The following is a 23,493-nucleotide window of genomic DNA, read 5'->3' on the forward strand; positions in this document are numbered from 1 at the left end:
AATAAACTTAATTCATTCATAACTTAGAATAAATTTTACTTTTACTGAAATCGTATCACTGTTAATAAAATTGAAGGGTACATGGCTAAAACGCTCATTACAATTTTTCAATTGAAGATTTAGTGCCATTTTTTCACCTGAATGAGTTCAATAAAATGTAATATTAAAAACTAATAGAATGTGGCCCCCTGTCTTCTGAATTGTAAGAAATAAATATGGGGCCACGACTGAAAAAAAAAAACAGTCAAAATAAAATAAAAAGTAGACATATGTGTTTCTTTTTTCTGCGATTGTATGTAAATATACAATATTAATTGAAAACCTATTTTATTTTCTCTTTTTTTTTTAAGGTTTTTATTCTTCTTTTTGCTCTCCTGTAAGATTAATTGTTTGTTAAAGAGCCCATTTTTGCCGTGTACCCTTCATTTGAATAGTATTATACATATAAACATGTAACATACACTATAAGAATGGATATAAACACTGGCAGCAGACACATCATATTGTATATTCAACTTTATACGTAAGTAACATAATTTGGGAGATCACAATTCACAATAATTGCAGAAAGTCTCTGTCCTCGACACTTGCATACATCTTCCGACAACTTTCAGACAGAGTAAGCAAGTAGAGCACCTGTGGAAGAAATAAAATATGACTAGTTTATAATACTTAGCAATGTATGGCATTCAAAGGAAATTTGATAATAAAAAACTAAACACTAGAGATTTTGAACAACACTGGTCATAAATTACTCCGGAGAAGGTGCTACAAAAAGTTGCAGAGATGTCCAACTGACACGTGCATGTTTTCCCTTCTACAGATCTTGTTCAAATTAATAGAGCCGCCCCGGAATAAACATTTTTTTAATGTTTAAAGTATAATGAAAGTCTGTTTATAAAAATTTATGTTTCTTTTAAATCATAATTCAGATAATTTCAAACATTAATATAAAATTAAATTACTAATTTAGTTTAGTAAAATTTTTCCCTCAGGTCTGGGAATGATTTCAAGATGGATGTTTTATCTTCGTGCCAGATTCAGCTCCATGCCACAAAGCCAAAACGCTGTCCTAGTTCTTGTATGTTCCGTGGACCATTTTTCAAATTGTACAAAAGCCATTTTAGTTTTTTTTAAAGTCAAATAAGTAAAATCAGGGAGTGGAGATTAGCACTAAAAAAATGCTGACAATACTATTTAAAAACGGAAAAAATAATAGTTCTTTAGCTACAATGAACGCATAATAAGATAATGAACATATTGTCATTTATAATTCTTTTTTTTTAAAAGGTCTATTTAACATACAAAAACTAGGGCGGCGCAAAGGATCATAGAATTCCTTAAAAAGCAGCTTGACTTTCCGAAAAAACACGCCGGCCGCCAGCGCCCTTTTCTATTTGTTATTATAACATCTCCTTTATTTTTTATTTCCTGAAAACGATCCTAATATTTGGAAGTTTGGATAAACGGAGATATACTGCGATACAAATTGAGTTGGAGTATTTGGAACGGAGATAGATAGATACCTTTAGAGTTAGTTGCGTTCCTCCTTGAGCTGTGGTCTCCCTTCGTCACTCATGTTCCCCACCTTCACATCATCATCATCCATCCCGTCCTCCTTGCTGTTCTCATGCAGCAAGACATACTCCCGCTGACTGAAGCCAAACTTCACAACGTCTCTCTCTAGCAGCTCCACATACTTGCTCGGATCAATCTTCTTGTTGTTCACAAATGTTCCGTTTGCTGAACCTTCGGAAAGATAAGTTTTTAAGATAATCTTGAGATGTCTATAAATGGCAGGCAGTATCTCATACAGTTTTGACTCCGTGTATTTAGTTCCGCAACAACGGCAGTCTACTTTACGTTACAGAACAAAAACCAAAACCATCTATTGATTAAAAATAAGTCATTGATTTACCGATTAGTCACAACAAAGTGTACAAACAGAGCAGTGACGAGCGGTGATTTTTTTATGGGTGATCTACAAAAAATGTTCATTAATTTGTACCTGCGTATAAGTACATAATATCTGTACCTCAGAGGCAGACGGATGCAAATCCAAATGTCAAATGTTCAACCAAAGCCTCAAGAATCTACTCTCTCTAAATGATTTCTAATAATTTATAGCGTTCATTTGTATTTTCAGTATCTTAATACATTGGTTCTTTTATTTTAAGACTTAAATTTCTTCAAAATTAATGGACATGATTATAAACTGGATACGAAAATCGAAATGTCATTTCATCAACTTCTGCCTCTGTGGTAAAGATATATAAGTAATATAAAAAATAGCGATTTTTTCTGTGGTTCTGTGAAAATCAACTCAAACAACGACTATTAACTTTGGGATACACGTAGCTTTATTCTAAATTATTTTAATTCAACACTTCACAAAGGTTTATTAAAAAATGCCAGAGTGACATTCAGCAAATATTTCAATTCTGATTGAAATGTCAACACTAAGCACTGGCCGATTGCTTTTAAAATAAATAATGCCAAAAACGGCCACTTCGAACGCCATACGTCCTATGTAATACATAATATGTAAACAGAATCCCATCAAAGAAAAATAGTCCCTTGGAAATAACGTTCGAAATACTAATTTCCAAATAGAAAATCATCAAATAATCTGCAAGCTTATTTTAGTACTAAAAAATCAAGAATGAGTTTAAGATGTAAAATATAGTTTACTTTTTTGTATAGAGGAATAAGCTGAGGTAATCAGCTAGTTTCATCATTCACGGAAAGCGGGCTGGGAGCACTTTATTGATATTTTTTTTGTAGGAAGATATAATAGAAGTGGTAATTATTTATAATATATAACAATTATTTTATTTATTTTTCCATCAACAAAGTTACTATAAAACATTATTATCGAAAGTCAAATATAATGGTAAGCTGTGCACAATCGCTCATTTGAATGATTCACCCTTGACGGAGAGTAACTTCTAGCGACAATTAAATTGTGCTCACGCCGCAGAAGGGCATTTTATTGCAACACTTATTGCATATTGCAAAATGAAAAAAAGGGGAGAATGCCGTCTCTGTTTTTGTACACCTCAATTACACATTATTATGCAAATTCGTTTAAATATTCTATGCCAATAAGTATGACATGAATGTATTGAATAAAGCAAGGAGTTACCTAGATCAATAATGTAGGGACGAACTCTCTTGCCGCGGGAGCCGTCCTGGCGGGTGAAGGGCACGAGGCGGTACTGCAGGGCGGCGTGCTGCTTGGACACGGAGGGGTGCTCCAGGGGGATGTCCGCCACCTTGCGGTCCCTGCCCAGCAGGAAGGCCGACTGCCGGTGGATGTACAGGATGGGCAGAGCCTTGTCTCCCTTGAAGGGGTAGAACCTGACCACACAACACGGGTTTACAGGAAGACTGACAGAAGAAACTAATATCATTTATCGAGTTTGAGCTTGTTTTGAAGAACTCCATGTTAGGATCTTGAGAGGATGCGCAGTCTGACTTTTTTTCGTACAAAGGTATTCCCTTATAGATTATTTTCTCCCCGGGTTATGGCACTAGAGAAACACACTATACAGGGGTTCTTTAAACCCTGTCACACACGAAACCACAATGATCAGTATGGGCAAGAAGACATATTAGCATATTAAAAAAAACAAATGGTTGCTTACTTCTGCATGGGAGAAATGAGGGGAGCGCGGCGCAGTATCAGATTCCCCCCTCCCCGTTTCACCCCTGCAGAAGTAAGCAACTATTTGCTTTTTTAAATATTTTATTTTTTAAAATTATATTTGTTCTAAAAAATTATTTTTATGTGTCAATATGTCTTTTTGCTCATACTGATCATCGTGGTTTCGGATGTGACAGGGTTTGATGAACACTATAGATATACGAGGTGTGTTCAGAAAATAAAAGGAATTTTTAAATTTTGCAGGTTTGGAGAGTCTGTCAAGTTTTTTTTTATTATGTTGGTATACATGCCCCTGAAATATGCTTAAGTTTTCAGCTGTATTCATTGTTTACTTTGTCTGTGGTAGCCGCTAAGGTTAGACATGTTTGACGATTTTCATCTTGGCGATCCAGAATGCCTCCACTGGGATGAATGAGCCTTAGTTTCCGACTGTTTTTTATAGGGACATAATGTCTCCTCCTACCATATAATTACTTCTAAAATTACTCCTAAATGAAAGACACAATTTTGACGGCTACAGCAGGCATAACTGCGAATGTGTCTAATTGTAAATTGTACATAAAAAAAATTATAAACACTTTGCAAACACATGCATATTTCATTATAAAGATTCGTACCTCCATCTCCTCTTGGGTTGCCTGGCCTCAGGCGGCTCCGAATACTTGATCACCACTCCGTCCACCATGTTCCTGTCCTCCGTCAGCTTCCCCGACAGCCCGAAGTTGGGCTTGTCCCTGTCCTGCGCGGGGGGCTCACCCTTTCCCCGATCCTCGGCCCCCTTCCGGCCCCACTCGTGTTCCTCCTGGTCCCCCTCGCGAGTTCGCTGGCGCTCGCGGCTGCGTCCGGCGCCAGAAGACTCGCGTTCTTCCCTGGAAAGAATACCAATAGTATTGACTCAATGAACGCCGAGCAGAAATACATAAGTCAACATTCATATATTAAGCCATTCAATTTCTTAAGTGGTCATGTATTTTCAATACTGTTGGCAGTTTTCTGATGTAGTCTGTTTTTACGATTTCTTTCAAGCAGCATTCCGGAGACCATTATCTGACAATACACAGTATGACATTGCAATTTTTTGTAAAATAATTAAGGGGTCAATTAAAACCGAATTTAAAATATAATGCCATACATACGAAACCAGAGGTAAGACTACCAATGGGGAGAAAAAAAAAGTCGAAAGATAATATTTATTCTTGTTGAACAATTTTTGTTTTTTTTTTTTAATAATGTTTCCTCACTGGGGTGTCCCGTGCCGAGGAAAGCATTTACCCTATAAGTAACACTACAAATAAAAACACTTTTTTACCTATTTAGCCTGGTCTACTCATTACTTTGTGTGAAACCCACCTCCGTTTTCCGTTTACAGTGAAACCTCTACATATTGTTATTAAAGGGACCTATTAAAGTAAACTATGAATGCAGGAAAACAATGATTGTGGGGAAAAGAGGTCAATACACAAGGCGATTGGTTTAAGTTTACAACGATTTAAACGAGCACTAAATAAATAGTCCAGGTCTTGTCTTGATGTCCCCTATGTTTGTCAATTCTTCTTTTATTATTTTTTAATGTTTTTAACTGTTCTCATACTGTAATATTTATTCGTATGAATTGTATAAATGGACAATGTCAGTAAATAAATAAACAAATACCGCCCTCCCATCACACAAATGCCGTCAAACATATAGACAAAATATGTAAATTACGCAGCGTAATCCAAACGATTAATGCGGTAAAATGGTGGATAGAGAAACAATTGATGCAATCTATTTTTAGTGTTTTGTGTGAAAGTAATTCGGAGTAAGAAGAAATGAACAACACATCCGGGAAAACGATTATTCGAGGAACCATTGAGAGGTTTCACTGTATATATTTATTTTTATTTACATCTAATGAATCATACATAGGACATCTCAATTATTATTGCATGAAGTCCATATGATCATTTATTATAAAAGATGAAAGGCGAGTGATACTTTAATCCACAAATTTGGAATATCCAGTGACCGGTTTCATTGCTTTCGAGACATCTTCGAGACTGGTATCTTTATTAAGAAATTCAATGAATTTTTACAAAACAGAGGTAAGGATAGAGAATTCAAAATTATATGGAGTAAATTAAATTGAATTATTTGTGTCTTAAGGATCATTTATGAAGTGTTTCAGGCTAACTAATGAGTTGGTATAATGATATTTCTAATGAGTTTAAGTATTCTATATATATTATTTTTAATTGTCCCATCCTTAGTGAGTATATACAATACTTAAACTCATTAGAAATATCATTATATCAACATTAGTTAGCCTGAAACACTTTGTAAATGATCCTCGAGACAAAAATAATTTAATTTAATTTACTCTTATATAATTTTAAATTCTCTATCCTTACTTCTGTTTTGTATAAATACATTGAATTTCTTTATAAAGATACCAGTCTCGAAGATGTCGCGAAAGCGATGAAACCGGTCACTGGATATTCCAAATTTGTGGATTAAAGTATCACTCGTCTTTTATCTTCTATAATAAAATACAATGAACTTCCATCAAGAATTTTCACTCACAAACTTAAATGTTTTACAAATGATCACTTTTACTTTACAATGTACTTTTGTGATTGTAAAAAATAAAAATGATGTTATTACCTCTTGAAGTCAGTTGGTGGTGGTCTATCCTTGCTGGTGTTCCTACGGGAACCTGAGCTCCTTTCCTGTTTAATGTCCCTGGATAAAACAGAACAGTCAGTGTCACATTTCTACAGCAACTCTCCCTACCGAGTGAGACGTGCAATCTCTATCATCTTCAGTGTTAATAAATCATACTGAAATACTTCTCAATTATCGCATATATTGAGATAAAATGGTAAGCACCCAGACATTTTCTTATTCAGAGTATTATTTAAGAAAAATATGTTAAAATTTTTGATAAATCGCGGATTAGTGTTAAATTGACACGAGTATTTTTTTGTTAGATCTTTTTAAATAATTGATTTAATTTGTTTTTATTTAACATGGGACAAACAGGACAGAAGATAGTTCCAACGTGAAGCCGTGCGATAATAGACAATAGTATTTTGCAACAACTCTATTGTAATGGAATACATAGTTATTTTTGACATTCACAAGAAGTCGAACACAATAAATTTGAACTAATTTATAATCGTAACATTACCTCCACAATTGATTGACTGTTAAACTTAAAAATATAATGACTAAAGAGATTTAGAACCTTTTCACTATAAAAATACATACTTATGCTGTCACCTCCTCCGATGACCCGTACAAGAAATGACAATACATTATTTCTCAGCTATAAAACGTGGTCCATAATTCAAATATCGTGTTTACATAATGCAGTCAAAATTGCAATCAATCCATGCTCACAAACTTTGAAAATAATTTCTAAGATGGAGAGATAAATGTTTACCATTGACAAGTGAAACACTTGACTTATAACTCAGCGGACGAACATCATTACGGAGTTTCTATTTACTTCGCTGGAGATTATCATATTTACTCACAACTCTCAATTGTGTCACAAATGCTGAAGTAGATTAGTTCTCCGCTCCGAAGTGCATATCTTGAAGATGATGATCGCGTACATTGGCGCTTATCGCTTATTCCTGAAGAGTAATTTCTTCCAAAAATATACATTTCTTTATCACACTCCTAATTTCATTTGAGAGAAGACATAATAGAATATGTCTCTTCACTATTTTCTTTGTTTTTATTTTTCTCATTTATCTTCCAACCTTCATACGGCTCATAATTTTTCATGTGTGGTTCATAAGTCTGTACATTTATATTACAATAAGCTATTTTTCTACTTGATCTCTTAGTACAATATGTATTGATTCTTGAAGTATAGAATATTATCCGGTGGAATTTATTTATGATGATCATTTTACTCATTGATTCAATTGTATTCGAAGCCAAACATACTACATACTTGTAACAGAGGTAAAATTTGTGAATAAATCCATTTCCCGTCTCGGGGAATTATGAAAACATCTTGATGAACACATTGACATGTTTAAATTCGGTTGAAAATATGTTTTTAATTGACGTCAACAGTTGTAGATACTATACTGCAGATGAAGTCAGGTGTATTAAAGTGATGTAATTGTTCCTTTCATCTTGTGTAGTTTAAGAATTTTATCTCAGAGTCCTTCGGTGGCAAATATTTCAATTACTTGCGTTAAAAACATATTTGCTTTTTATAACTAAAATTTGACTTCCATCCTCGGGTATTTGTTCAACTCTCGAGGAAATCTTATACGGTTAGTATATTTCCATCTCGTGTAGGAAATCAAATTACTATTTACATGTTTAAAAAGATGATGATAGATGGTTCTAGTTGTTTTTCCATTCCAGTTCAGATTTCTTAATTTAGCATTTTGTTAATGCGCAGAGAATAAATGTTTCAATAAGTAAAATCTGACAAGTTTAATCAAATATTTTTCATTTGTGTAGAATGTTGAATTGCGATTTCTATGCAAGAATTTTTCAAGTTTTTTATTTCAGTCGCACTTTTCAATTTGAAATAAAAATATCGGTGGAAATAATGCGACGTGATGAAATAAAATATAATAAACAGCAGAGAAGATGTAGTTAGCGATGTTTTTCGAGTCACCAATAATTATCTTTCAGAGGTCGGGTTAGGTTAAAAGAAGATGTAATAAGATAAAGCTGATTATCCCGAATAAATAAATATTTCAAATATTGGTCATTTCGTGTGCTGCAGAGCAAAAATTTCCATATAATGCTGTTAATGATATTTGGATATACATGGACTCGGTCTCGCATCTAATCTAGCATCTAGCATTAACTTGGAAGGTGTTGCGAGCCACTTCGTATCGAGTTCCGCCCTGGTAGTCAGTTTCCCTCGAGGGATATCTCTAGTCTCGGTAGAGTTGCGGAAGTATTAGAATGTGCTAAATATCTTGACACCGTTTACGGCGCGGGTAATATTTCTTACAAATGACAAAATCCGTTTGGTTGAAAGTTCTGAGAGTATGGGGGCACTGGAAAACAAATAAAAATGTTTTTAGCTCGCTTCCGCAGTGAGGAACACAAATACGGAGGCTGGAAGCATATTTAGTGTTCCTAGAAGTTTATTTTTCTATTTAGAAATGGTCTTTATTTAAGAAACAGCAAACATAATTTTATTGAGTTTGGTTTTTTTATTTTCGTAATTTAGAAACAGCAACGCTATAAATATTAATTTAACAAGCGGTGCATGACAAAAATGTGATGTAAAAATTCTGCGTCGACTCAAGTTAATAATCAAGATACGATAGGAAAGGAAGAACATATCTCGACAGAATACTAAGTTAAGCCATCGCAGAATAATTGCCAAATTGTTAAGTGTTTAGTTTGCTCTAGACTCTACAAATAAAACAAGTTCAAAAAGACAATAAAACTTGTTGAGTATTTGCAAACGACTGTAAACCAATACCCAAATATGAGAAAATACAATAGTGTTTATATTACACAGCTCGGAAAATGTTTTACAGTTGTTAATATTGAAATAACATTATAGTTTACTTGCCTCTGGCACATGTAGCACCAACTTGTGCAACCGTTGCAGCTTCTTATACTATTCTTATCAAACTACTAAACTACAAATATGTATTGTAAGTAGCGTTATATTATAGTATTAGACTAGTTGCTATAACACTGGCCAAGTACATACCGATTAGAAGACTCTGAATGTTCCCTCTTGATGGGGTTGCTTCTTTCATTATCGCGATTTTCAAACCGTCTGTGGAAACAAATTACTGATATTACATCATTATAGATATATGCGTTACATTTGAATAAACAAATATTGAAGCACAAAAAGTAAATAATAGTAAAGAAAGCATTTTTAATGTTAGCCGTTTAGGCGTAAAAATATAATCTTTGAAAAATGTATATAAAATAAACTGACCTGTTATTATTACCACCAGAGAAGTCTGGTTTGTCATGGTATCTATTGCCTCTTTGATCATTTCTAGGATTGTGATAATCTGAAACGGTAAAGAGTCCAAACAGTGCTGTATCGCATATTGTACATGTCATATTATGTATGTAGCTAAGGTGTAATACCATTGCTCCTGTCAAATCCTCCTTCGTGCCTCTGATAACTCTGTTGGGGATAATTGTTATTTCCTCTCCTGTTGTTATATCCTTGTGAATGATCATCAGACCTGTCTCTGGCTTCCCTGTTGTTGTATTGACCCGGTGCACCGAATCTGTAAAGAATAATTTACATGGCTCACAACTTAAGACTACCATATTCCCTTCTCAAAAAGGTTCCGCATCACTGTTAACATATCTATCAATTTTGGTGCAATCCTTCTCAAGTGCTCATCTCGTGATCGTCTACAAAAATTTGGATAAACGGAAAATTACAATATAAATTATTCAATACACACATAATTTTCCTCTTTCAATGAAGGCGCAGTTAGTGAAAGAAACATAAAGGGAAAAAGTGAAGTATTGTTACATCTGATTTAAACTTTTTAATCAAACGGATGATCAGATCATCAGACTCAAAATCTTCATAAAGAATTTCATGTTGACTATCTTTTAAGAACTTGAGAATTTCAAGGTTCTATCTAATCTTATCTAAACTATAGTTTGTCATTTTTTAAATTTAATTCGCTTGACTTTTGAGTATTCATTTTTAACCATGGGAAAACAAATCTATCTCTTATAAAAATATGAACAAAATGTGTAAAGATGAATGGACCAGCGTAAAATACAATAAAATATAGGCCAGATTAAGCCATGAAATAAGTCAGTACTACAGACGTTTACCTTTTGTATTAACTGAGATAAAATATAAACTACTGATATTTTAAAATTAATATTTGAAGCACTAACTTTGTGATTTTCTATGATAAATAATATTTTTATACCAATATTTTATTAGAATTTTTTACACATTCCATGCAAAATACGCTGAATTAAAAGGTAAATAATAAATTAAAATACCTATCATTTCGAGGTTCTTCATCATATCCTTTTTGGTATCTGTTTGCCCCGTTTCTGTCAAAATTCTGTTTCCTGTCTCCGTAGCGATTGAAATTATTGTCCTGGTATTTGTTGTCCTTGGGCCTCGCATCCCTGTACTTGCTGTAGTGGGGCTCCTCCCCCTCCCGGCCCCTGTAGTGGGGACCGGGCTCCGCCCCCTTCTGGGAGGAGTGAGCCTTGGGCTCTGAGTACTTGGCCCGCTGTTGGTCGTACAAGTCTTTATTGTCTGGCCGTTGATGGTAGCTATAGTAAATATCCAGATTATTAGTGAGTATGCGATATTAATACACTGGAACCTCTTAACACAGGAGATAAGTTCCAAACAGTACCGTGTATAAAAAGTACTACAAAAGGGTACAATTAAGTAAAATTAGATGTAATACAATTATGTAAAATTAAATTATGTATAAACATATTGAACACTGTCTATCCTCACTAGGTATAGTAAATACCTGTTCTGAGGAAGGCAGCATAAGTTTCTTTTTATTGCACTTTTAACGTTAAAAGCTCATCCCAAATCAATAATTGAAATAAAACTGCAAGTTGAAAGTGTTATTTTTTGTTCGCAGACAATATTTTTATTTACTTTATAAACAAATATTATTTGATGCCAGTTATGAATGAATTCGATCCGATAATTACTTTTGACAAAGGCAATACAGGTTGTTCTACATACCACGATGCAATACCAACCTGCCAATGGTTATGGCGGTAGGGAGAGCAATCGTGTAATTCAATTGTATCACCTCGGATGTCGATATATTTCATGACAGAGGGATTTCTCTTAGGAAGGCAATTTCCAAATTGTAATATGTATGTTCATTTTACATAACTTTTTTTTTCTATTTAATCAGCCTGTTATGTATATTTTGAAATGTATTGAGAATGAATTACATAGTCTGTAATGTTCTCAATGTAAATAAAAAAAATATATAAAAAACGAAATGAAATAAATAAACAGATGTCAGTCATTTTTCAAAAATTTGTAGTAACCAACTTGTTCCAGAAACCCGACAATTATTATTGTTACTACTGATATTTGTTAACAATTCAAGAAGTATCTTTTATACTGAAAGACAGCAAGTTTGATATACAGTAAAACTCTAATTATCCAGATTAATGAGTGCCAGATAAATAAATATAAAAAATACAAGAAATAATACAGCGAATTGGAATCACATTAAAAACTTACTTTACTTAAACATGTCCAGCAGAGTCAATTGGACAATTTAATTAAAATTAAAAACTGCTCCTTTATTTTTTATTTCGTTTTGAGTTTTTATAAACGAAGCTCTACTGTAATATCATTTTATAGAAATTACCAGAGCAATAATTATGTTTAAGCTTAGATTCGAAAGCTCAGTTTGTTAGAGAATGAAGGCAGGGATGGCAACCACAAATTAAATGCAATCTTCTACGTCCTTGTAATTATACGTCATCAATTAGGGCAGTCCTGGTCCTGACCCTGATGTATGGGAGTGAATTATGGACTTGGAAAAACAGGGATGAAAGTAGGCTGAATGCTATCGAAATGCTAACTCTCGGGTGAATGTGTGGTAAAACTATGTACGATAGATGCACAAATGTTGAGATCCGTACATTATGCAAGGCTGAGATAAGCATTATTGACAAAATCAAGAAAGGAGCTCTGCGTTGGTTTGGACATGTAGAGCGAACGGACAGCGAAAGAACGGCTAAAAATATTTACAATGCGAATGTTGATGGATGCAGAAATAGAGGAAGACCGAGAAAGACATAGCATGGCCAAATTCAACAAATACTTGAAGATGGACATGTCAAAAGTCGGAATAATCGGCGCGCGTGGATGAGAAGATGTATGAATGTAAAGGGAAGCGAGATCTGTATGCAAAAATCATGGGTGTTTATGTACAAAAGTTGTGTAATAGACTTAGGTCAATAGTTGGTTAATGTCCATATTGAAATATTATGTCCCTGATAGTACTTTAAGAATAATTAATTTGTCACTTTCAGAATCAATTATAAGATACGCTATAGCCTCATGGGCTTTTTCCAGTAATACAAACATAAACCTTTTTCAGAACTTGGAACATTCAATGATCAAATTATTAATTTTTTTTTAAATGTACTGTCAGAGACACAATACTCCAATATTCTTATTCTATAAATATTTTATCCGTTAAGAGCTTTATTATGGCCCAAGATGGTTTCTCAGCATGCGTCTCCATCTGAATATAGAAATAAATTGGAGCATGTATATAATACTCGGTTTACTAGTGTAGATGGACTAGCTCTCCCTAAATTCAATAATAAAAATAATAAAAGAACACTAGAGTACAATTTACAAAAAATGTATAGTAAGTATGCTCCAATTACATATAAAAAAACAAAAAAACGTATCAGGCTCAAGAGAAAGGCGTATGCTGAAAATTTGGCATTTAGAACGTGGTTTTTATATTGATTTTTTTTTGTGTTTTCCTTTTTTGGACAAATTTTTATTTATCTACATGTAACATATTTTCGATGCACATGGGAATACATATTTCCTTTTTTCCCATGGTAATGAGGGTTTTTATATGTATATTAGAACTTAACTATAAGCACCTTGGATAGGATTTGACAATTTGTATTTTAATTTTTGTATGTTTTTAATAAAAAATAATCATTTTAAAAAAATAGAGTGTTGTGGCATTTTATCCTCTCTGCCTAACCTTACGAAGAAACGGCGTGATGGTTTGTTTGTTTGAATAAGAGCATTTTTTAATTATGTCAATAATGCTTGTTGTAGCCTTGCATAACTTAAACATTTGCAGTAAAAATACTAACTTGCTTCGTTCTGGCTCTTCCCTCCTGGCTGGCCTACTTTTAGGCTGCTCCTCCTCGGAGGAGACTATATTCTCAACGCTGCTGGTCTGTCGGGGCTCCTTCCCCATGCACACACTCCGCATCTTATGGGTCACCATTTTGGGAGGACGCACTTCCCTTTCGCTGCTTTCAGACACTTTTTCTAAAATATTGTTTTTCTTATTAATAAGAATATTTTTAAAAAACAATGAGGAAACAACTGTACAGCGAAGTTTCTTGAAAATGCATAAAAAATCAATATTTTAATAAAAACAAACTATAATGCTTAAAATATAGCTTGATTAAAATGACAGCTGCCAAAGTAATGTCACTAGTGATGGGAAAAAACATGAAACTCTGTTTCTGAAAATTGATATAAAAACGCAAAAACAAGCCTATTGTACTGTGTTTAAGACAATTATTTACTAAAAAATATGACATTAAATACTTTTTTTCATGAACAACGAATTAATTATTTTTTTATTAGATCGATTTACATTGATCAATTTGTCCCATCTCGAACATTTTTGCAAAATGACGTAAACTTGTAAGAACGTCGTTAATAATTAGGTTTATTTTAGTTTTAAAGCTGATTTTATAGAATTATGTTGATTTATATGTCAAGCATTGTATTAAAAAAATTAATTAACATGCCAGATAGGAATGATTTTTCGTGTCAATATAAATCACTCCTTAGACGTTACTACAAAGTTATGTCGTCACTTTTGCTGACAACTGTCATTCTAATCAAGCTATATTTTAAGGACTTTAGTTTGAACGCCACCAGTTCTTCCGAATCAACCAATAAAAGTGTTGCTATAGATTTCCAGTTTACGGGAAGCTAATTCGCCTATCAGCAGAACTCATAGAAGCGAACTTGTGACGTCACACGTAGAGTAATTCCAAAATTAAAATACTTTTAAAAAATGAAAGCGTTGATAATACGATATATATTTAAAAAGAAAGTGAGTGCCGTGAACATGGTGAATGGTGCACTAAAATCTACTTCGGCAAACAAATATTTATCGCAGGAGGCAAAACTATCAGTTCACAATGGAGTTCCAGTGCCAACTGTAATGTATGGGAGCGAAGTATGGAATTGGAAAAATAATTATGAAAGTAGGTTAGATGCTGTCGAAATGCGATCCCTCAGGCAAATGTGTGGTAAAACGATGTATGATAGGTGCACAAATGCCGAGATCCGTGAACTATGTAAGGCATAGACTTGCATTATCGACAGAATCAAGAAAGGGGTGCTGCGTTGGTTTGGACATGTAGAGTGAATGAACAGCGAAAGAATGGCTAAAAGGATCTACGATGCGAATGCGAATGCGAATGAAAGGATCGAGAAAGATGTGGCACGATCAAGTCCATCAAATACTTGAAGATGGACATGTCAAGAGTAGGAATAATCGGCGTGCATGCACGAGAAGATGTATGAATGTAGAGGAAGCGAGGTCTGTGTGCAAAGACAAAGTGATATGGCGTTCTATCCTCTCTGCCTACCCCTACGGCGTGATGGTTTGTTGTTGGCTTAGTTTGATAGTCTATTGACAAATGAACGTAGTTATGCAGAAAACAGCCAGCCATAGAAAAGTGAAACTGAGATAATAGCACCTTTGTGAGAAGATTGAATAATCAAATCTACACGACAATTATAATGTTTTTGACTTTGACAAATGATAAACAATGAATACGTGATTTTTTTTATATTACAAACAACAATAATTTTTTATAGTACAAAAATATTTGACCAGTTTTAATGACTTTCAAAGTACCGTAAGATTTTTATAGTTCTATGGTCGATGTATAATTATTGTGTTTTATTTATTTTAATTGTAAATTTTTAAAAATCATTCTTATGTTATGTAAATGTTATCAAATATCTAAATTTAGTAAATGAGGTCTAGAATTTCAACCGTCCATGCGCTCAGTAGCTGCAAGACTTGTTGCAATCTAACTTCTATTCTTAAAAATTAGTTTTTTATTTCGTTTTTTACAATATTACTTAAACTCTAAACTTCATTGTCAAATAATTTTTTTTTTTAAATGTAAATAGGGGCTAGATTTCTTACTGTCCATGCGCTCTGTAGCAGCAAGACGTGCTGTAATTTAGATCATGTATATCATAATTGGAGACGAGGAACTAGAATCCCAACCGTCTATGCGCTCTGTAGCTGCAAGACGTGCCGAGATATTTATTTATTGTACAGCGCTCTTGAGGCGATTTTCACAAAAATAGCGCTTTATAAATTATTGCAAACATGTATAATATATGGGTGTTTTCTGCAAATTGAGAAATGCCGTTTTGTGATCGACACTATTTTCAGAAGGTGATTATTATAGTTTACTTTTGTATGAAAGCTGTCTAGCTTTTTTTAGGGCAGAATTGGCAGGTGTTATCGGGTGCAGTGAGGCACCCGATAACACCAATGTCTCATTTTTTCAAAATAGTGGACTGACGCTTTCTGCATACATAACTACGTTCAAATAGTCTTTTTAAAAACCACTGAACTTATTCATTACAAAATTATAGCGGGGAAAAATGATAAAATGTACGGAAAGCTGCGATCGCGGGCATAGAAATAAACAAAGTGTTTATATTTAGGGTGTGGAAATGTATTATTTTGGGAAACGCGCCGCTAACCTGCGTATGCACCGTCGTCGGAAGATTGCCTGCGTTTTTTCGCATGCTTTCCAGAATGCTTCTGCTTGTGTTTATGCTTCTTCTTGACCACGGGATTTTCCTTAACCTCACTGGCCTCCGAGCTGGAGTCCTCGGAATCACTTTCACTATCATCCGAACTCTCCTTGCGTTTCTTTTTCGAATGCTTGCGCTTTTTCTTCTTATGTTTTTTTTTCTTGTGCGTCTCTCTTTCGCTGCCATCCGAGTCGGAATCGGAGCTGGTCTCGCGCTTCTTCCTTCGCTTCTTAGATTTTTTAGAAACTTCTTCATCGCTCGACTTAAAAAGATCGGAATCAGATTTCCTCTGAGCGATGGACCAAGACTGCTCCGGGTTGTCAGAATCTTCGTCAGTATCATACGCTTTGCGAGATCGTTTGTTTTTCATGTTTGTGTTTAATCCGTGCGAGGTTTGTTCACTAATTTCACTGGTTCATATAATAAATGTTAGCGAATCGTGCGAATCGATATTTACAGCTCACTGGACACAATTTAACCACAAAACAACGTACTGAAAACACACGGCAAACGGGCCGAACGGAACCGAAAATAGATACAAATCAAAGATGGCGGAATAAAACATAGACACAAGACATAGATGACATAGATTTTGACTGAGAGGCAGGAAAGTGTGACGTATAAATAGTGGAATTTTGGCCAAACGCTAAAAATGGTACCAAAAGCGGCCAACTGCATTGATCAAAATATTATCAAATAAAAAATGGTTTTTGTAAATGTTTAAATTAAAAAGTGCTACCTTTTACAGAATTTCGAATTTTTCTCGAAAATAGGTAAGGGATTGTTTGAACATCAGGCCATGAGGGCCTCAGTTAACCATAACCGATTAAATGGTAAAGCCAAATAAAAAATGTATTCTTTTTTGAGACAAGTCTCGAAGAAAAATACAAGATATGAAGTACTTATTAGGTATCATATTGTAATAAAAACTTTGTATTATTTGACTTGTTCTGAGAAGATATATATGAGATAGTAAAAATGTAAGCATGTTTGTACAAAATTTATGGCCTGTTTTTAAAAGCAAACATTCTAAAGTATAATAGTATATTCTTCTAAATACATGTACTAGTATTATGGCAGTATTAAAGATAAAAACATAATAATAATAAAATGCTTCATATTATATAGGTATAATGCAGAAAAGGATTAAATATCCACTGAGAGACGAATGCCGGGAATACCAACTAGAAAAGAAAAACAAAAAATTGACACCAGACGGCTTGTTAGTAAAAGAAAACATATTTATCTTCCAATCAACAGTTTATACTGATAGGTAGGTATATACTAATCCCCTCCGTGGTATAATGGTGCAATGCATTCCAAAATTAATCTCCGAGATCGACATGAAATATGATTTGCTTTAAAGGTGTTTTTTCTTTACTTAATACATGTCCGCTCCCTAGGTGACTCATACACGGAAACCACAAAATTTGTCCAGGACACTCCAAGCATCCTTTCCAGTCTGGTCTGCATCCTGTTGTTCAGACGTAAACTGCTGGATGCTGGAATTGCACACGTCTATAACCGCAAGAACTTGAATTGCCCGCCAATCGTATTCATTCCGCTTGATGACAGTTGTTCCCGAAATGTGCTGTCTTATATTTCACAATTTCTTACAATTTCAAACCATCGCACACCCAGAATTCTTTTGAAGTACAAATTTTATTTTTATCTGTAGGAAATGATGATCTTGCCTTCATAGAACAAATAATCGAGATGCTTTTCAGTTGATGTATACCAATCCAGTGCTCTTTTGCATACTTTGGTTTCAATAGGACAACAATAATAATAAGAAAATGTATTATCAAAATTTGGCCAGAACCAAGCGCAAGCGCCGCGTTCCCACTGTATTTTGCGCCCCTTTTTACTGTCATCGACCATCGAGTTTTATTAAATAATGACACGGTATTATTAAATAATATTGGTCCAGAATTATTAAACAATACACATGGTGCTTCCTGTTATATGTGGGGCATTAAAAACAGAGTCATAGAGGAGATGAAAATGATGTTTATTTGGTTTTATTTGAAAAAGAAAAAAAAAATTAAAGTGAATTATGGTTGTAGGTTTAAAAGATGTGCAATATTTTATCAATTCAATAATCGTTGAGTGTAATCCAAAATATTTTGTTATTTCTACTGTATTGCAAATTCCAACTGGTATCGACATTTCGAAGGAAAAGGTCAATGTCGTATGTCGAGTAACATCATTTTATAAGCTTTTTGTGTACCAATATAAATATCCTGGATTTACAATACATGGAAATTCAAATGCTAATTGTTTTTTATGCTGACGGCTACATTTTGCTGGTGCTGCTACTCGTATTTTTTAAACTGTTATCTGCAGTCACTAGATTTATTTTCAACATAGTACTTTCAGCGTTGCAAGTAATATGATCATTAATTGACTCATTTTTTTGGTGAGCTAGTTTCGTCTCTAAATAGAAATCTTTTTCTTTTTTCATTTTGTCTTCGTTCTCGGACTCACAGCTCAAAGGTCCGTGGTTCGAATATCTCACTCTACCCCAACTTGATTCCCATTTTCTAATAGTGAGTTATTTACAATTCGTTGAAAATGGCCATCAAAATGAAATATTTGGGTAAATCGTAAGAACGCAAATATTTATTTAAAAAAAGAGATGTATACAAAGTGCAATTTTTAATAATTGTATAATTTTATTTTATTCACTTACATCATTAATTTTATCAACAAATGTTATTATTACGTTTCAATAAAAAAAGGTTTTCAAACGTGTGTATTTAATACGTGTTTGCAAATGTATTTTATAAAAAAACATGTGATGTATTTTTTTAATGTGAATATTTCTGTTTTTAACTATTATGTTTTATAGGTTGTAAACCAAATAAATAAATAAAAGAACGTTGGTACAAAAGTAACACACAATAATTGGTTATAATAAATTAATTTAATGATTATTTATTATATTGTCAAGTTTCTGACATTAATTGTAAACTAACTACATTTTAATACTAGTTGTGAAATATTGCACTTTTGAAGTTAAAAGCTCATCCCAAATCTATAATTCCAATAAAACTGCAAGTTGAATATTATTTTTTTTAAATGTATTTACAAAAAAATATTATATTTGTTTTTGGTTTTTAAACAAAGATTATTTTATATCATTTATGAATACATCTAATTTTTAGAAATATTGCAGTTACCAACTTGTGCCAAGGCCTCCATTATGATGTTAAGCTAAAATTTATCTTCAATTTTATCTACAAAGTCAAATTAAGTTTCCTGTATGAAAAATGGAATATGTTTACAATGTTTATTTCTAAACATGTTCAATTACCAGTTACCGACGAAGATACTTCGAATTTGAATTTTCATACAAATATACACACTTTCGTACATAAATATCGATATTAGTTTTTACCGTCTCAGAATATAACGACGAAGATAACCGTTCATAATCGCGGTCCAGAAACCAGACGATTATATTTATTTTAAAATCTATAAAAGCATCATGATTTCAGGTAACTAAGCCAATATTACCATATTTATTATTATGTAATATATTATATAAAGATCTACTTTCAATGTGAAAATAAGGGAAAACATATTGAGAAATACGATAAAATGAGTCATCTGTAAAAACGATATACGATAAAAAGAGTAGGTAAGACTATGATATGTATATCATGTGTGTAATATCTACTAGCTAAATAATCATTTATATTACATTGGTCGATGACCCACGTGTAGAAAAATATAAATAAAATATCCACCTAAGTAAATAATGTATATACTTACCTTTCCAAATCTCACTAAAGATTAGATTTAAAGTTTTATCACGTGAGAGATAATACAATTGATCAACATTTTGATTTTTTTAAAATAATTTAATTTTTATATCGAGTTTTCTATAAAACCGACTCAAATGTATATGGTGTGCTGAAGTACCTACCAAAGCATAATATTATAAGAATGAAAAAAGTATTTTTTAAATATAATAATAAAATAATGTGTGAATCGAAGATCATCATTCATTTTCCGCACCTAATGGTGCATACCAGGGGACTGCATTGGTACGGAACGGCAGTGAACCTTGATCATTTTTGTCACATGAAGGTAGGATGATCAATTTTACGCTTCATGGGCCATTCCGGGAATTATAAAATATTCTAGTGTAAAAACACATTTTCAAATAAATATTTCACGTCAACCATATATGTCGGGAATCGGACTCAAGACCTCTTGCACGAGAATAAAAAAATGCCATTGTAAAAACAGATGTTTAATTTGTAATTAAATGAATTTATTCAGAACAACAAGCATAATATGAGATAAACATGACAGAAAAATTTGCCATTCAAATATTAAAATCAACATCAAAAGTTATTGAATTTGAACTTCAAAATAAGTTTTTATTAGAATGTTTATGACATAATGTTTTATTAAATTGCGTACATTCTAATATATAGAAGGTGTATCATGAAGTCTAGTTTATTTATAGTTTCGTCATAGGTACCGACGGTATAATTTCCGATTTTTCGTTTCAATGTCACGTTCAAAATTTCGAGACAAGGTTAACTACTCCTGATGTTACACGTTGTTGAGGTACAATGGCCGGACAAACTAATTTCCTAATAATTTGTACCAAGTAACTGCGCGAGTATCGTACCTACATCGAACAAGCTTGTTGCTTTCATACCTACTCGAAGTTCGTTGCCGAGTTTTGTTTTCGCGCACGTTCGCGCCATTCGGTATTCGCCAACGACAAAATGAGAACGCGCCGGTGCCTATTGCTCATGACAGGAGAAAATATTTCGATTCCAAAAAGTTTTCATGTTTCCGACACTGATATTACACGTACTTGTGAATTGGAAGAATTGGAAAATTTGACAGGTGATGGGTGAGGATTTTTGTTTACTCATATTTAAAAAAATCAAAATAAACATTTGAAAATAATATCATCATGCTATAAAGTGTTCCTAATTCGAAGGAGTCATTTGATTAAAAAATGTTTGTAATTTGTGTAATTTCAACAATTTATGGTGCTGTAGTTAACCTGTAAAAGTAAACGCAGTGTAAAATACTTTTAGTTTGTTTATCAGATTAATAATGGCTACTCGAAAAAGGAGCGGGTCCGGATCAAAGCGGCAATTGAAAGAAAAAGTTGTGCAAATCTACGAATCGTATTTTCGTGGGGAAGATTTGACATCCAACAATCCGACTTTCTGGGACGAGTTGTTTTTATTGAAACCGAAAGTCGCTCAACTCGAAGCCGAAATACAAAAACTCACCCCCGAGCAGATCAGCGGATTAAAAGAAAATATTAATCTTCTCTTTTCGAAATGCGTCGATACACTTGGACAGGAACACCAATTAAGGTATGTGTGATTTGATATTATATTTATTGAGTATATTACTGTTTGCAATTACGGAACGCCTCGTCTCTTACGATGTAGAATACATACTGCTGGGAATTTCAACAGCAATTGAATCAATAAAGCTTTATGAACACATTTGCGGCGAGACAAGCTGTTTGATTTATCGTGTTGCGAAGGTTTTGAACCGTGTAGTAATTCAGCAGTCATTACATACATAAAACATTTATGTACTTCGCAAGTATAAGTAATGACTGAATGAAAACATGGTAAGCAATGACTTAACAGATAATTTTTAATACTAATTTCTCATATAGTTCAGAAAAATGTAAATACCAATCTCATTGGTCACTTGACATTTTGTATTAAATTTAAACATTGTCCAATTTCATTGGCTTTTATTGCACGTCAGGTCAGTAAGAAAAAGTTTTTAAAGAGTGCTTAGCAGGGGTGTACTCGCAATATATGCAATCCTGGAATGCTTTTTTCTCTTCTTTTTTTAACTTACCATAGTTCATTATTGGGGTTAGGCTGACCAGCCTGGTGCGTAACTTACTTATGTTTCTTTCATTTTATGGCTGGAATCGCCATTTTCAAAAGATGTTTAAATCAAAGGAATATAGCGTATTGATAACAGAACAATTAATGAAGATCTTTCCAGAACACAGTGGAGTATATACCACATCCCAATGATTTAAACATCTTTGGAGTTACCTGTATTATTTTTAGAAAAATCATACTTTTATAATAGAAATTAGTACACAACAGGAATATTACTATAATAGAAACGTATTTAGCAAACATTAGTGAATATCTAAGCAATTTTTTATAGTTTTAGGAATATTTCGTCTTTTTCTTTTACACTTACAAAGGAACAGTTGTGTTTCGAAACCAGTTGGCTTATTTTAATTTACCAAATAAAAAAATGGTAAAATCCAATGTTGGTGATTTAAATATTAATTAAAAGAATTCACATGTTTACATATGATTTATTTGCTTCTTTCTTTGTGTTTATGGTTCTTTCTTTGTTTAAGATTCTAATCAATTAAACATATGGTACAACACAATTCACAAGTTCACATAATATGGTTTATTTAGTTCTTTCTTTGAATCATATTCATGACTTTGGTTTATAACATCCATAGTTGTTTTCCGATGATTTGAAAAATTAGTATTAAATTGTCATTTCTAATACATTCAAACCTTTTTCTAAACGGTGGCAAAATATGCATATATAGATGCATCCTATTGCCGTAATATAGCTCAAACTACTCTGAGATCTATTATATGGTATTTAATATTATTTTTTATAAGGCTTCCTAACCAATTGGTAACTTAATGTAACTATAGAAAAGCTCTGATTTAAATTCCATAAAACTCCACTTCCAAAAAAAAAAAATTTTTTATCTCAATTTGAGTTTTTTTAGATGCATCGTTTTGCCATCAAACGAGTCATACAAGCAGTCAAATTACGTTGAAATTGTAGAGCTCATTCAACATTGTGATCATTTGTGACAAAATGATTTGTTAGTTTATTAGCCATGCAGAGAATTCCATAAAACTAATTATTTAATTATGTTACTGTAACGCATTGTTAAATTAATGTTCAATATAATTTTTTTAAACATGTAAAAAGGGGTTCCGGTGTATATTTTGCTAGGAAACCTTTATTTTATTGGCGAGCTATTAAGATTAAAAATAAACACTTAAGTTTACAAACATTTGGACATACTCAAAACATTGTTGATTAAACTAACTGTTACCAGAAGAAGTATAAAAATTAAAAATCATTTTCAGGCATTGTCTAGTAAGTGAAATAATTCAGCCAGCTGAATTTCACCTACGGCAATAAAGATTTCAGCTCTTCTAGTTCACAATAGTCTACAGATGGAAGTGTTGAGAAAATAGGCAGAATGGTAAATGTTACAGGG

General features: G+C 33.1%; 2 protein-coding genes across 10 annotated transcripts in view; one reads left to right on the plus strand and one right to left on the minus strand.

Annotated features, from left to right (window-relative positions):
- Nucleotides 1-405: 405 nt before the first annotated feature.
- LOC148279741 (uncharacterized) lies at nt 406-21,655 on the minus strand. 7 transcript variants are annotated; one of them, XR_015822788.1, is made up of 12 exons: nt 21,605-21,655; nt 16,155-16,701; nt 13,490-13,670; nt 10,646-10,927; nt 9,755-9,900; nt 9,597-9,675; nt 9,360-9,428; nt 6,311-8,688; nt 4,285-4,536; nt 3,146-3,360; nt 1,527-1,749; nt 406-636 (listed from the first exon to the last, which is right to left on the minus strand). XR_015822788.1 is itself a non-coding variant. In XM_088229481.1 (12 exons), the coding sequence occupies exons 2-11, from the start codon at nt 16,576-16,578 to the stop codon at nt 1,535-1,537; spliced, it is 1,941 nt and encodes a 646-aa protein (XP_088085607.1). In that variant the 5' UTR covers nt 16,579-16,701; nt 21,605-21,655; the 3' UTR covers nt 406-636; nt 1,527-1,534. The 7 variants fall into 7 exon arrangements, 3 of the variants coding, with proteins under 3 accessions (XP_088085607.1, XP_088085609.1, XP_088085608.1); XR_015822791.1 differs by having other exon boundaries at nt 6,311-6,388; nt 7,186-8,688; nt 16,155-21,655; XR_015822790.1 differs by having other exon boundaries at nt 6,311-6,388; nt 7,092-8,688; nt 16,155-21,655.
- Nucleotides 20,956-23,493, plus strand: part of LOC148279742 (armadillo-like helical domain-containing protein 3) — a 30,333-nt gene continuing 27,795 nt past the window's right edge. Inside the window, exons 1-2 of one of the 3 annotated variants that reach the window (XM_088229480.1) lie at nt 20,956-21,087; nt 21,290-21,565. In XM_088229480.1, coding sequence (XP_088085606.1) covers nt 20,957-21,087; nt 21,290-21,565 — 407 coding nt within the window. In that variant the 5' untranslated portion in view covers nt 20,956. Of the gene's footprint in view, nt 21,088-21,277; nt 21,566-23,493 lie in introns of those variants that run through there. The other 2 variants (XM_088229478.1, XM_088229479.1) reach the window with 2 other exon arrangements.

Source organism: Micrasema longulum, unplaced genomic scaffold (genome assembly GCF_059751315.1).
Source record: "Micrasema longulum isolate JH-2025_06_02 unplaced genomic scaffold, ASM5975131v1 h1tg000678l, whole genome shotgun sequence".
NCBI lineage: Eukaryota > Metazoa > Arthropoda > Insecta > Trichoptera > Brachycentridae > Micrasema > Micrasema longulum.

Bases quoted from the DNA above. Each gene is read 5' to 3' on its own strand.
- LOC148279741 (XM_088229481.1), bottom strand. From the start codon at position 16,578: ATGAAAAACAAACGATCTCGCAAAGCGTATGATACTGACGAAGATTCT. The intron at 6,389-9,359 runs GTATGTACTTGG...TGTTTTATCCAG, and splicing joins CATTCAGAGTCTTCTAATCG to GGACATTAAACAGGAAAGGA. The intron at 4,537-6,310 runs GTAATAACATCA...TATTCTTTCCAG, and splicing joins CCACCAACTGACTTCAAGAG to GGAAGAACGCGAGTCTTCTG.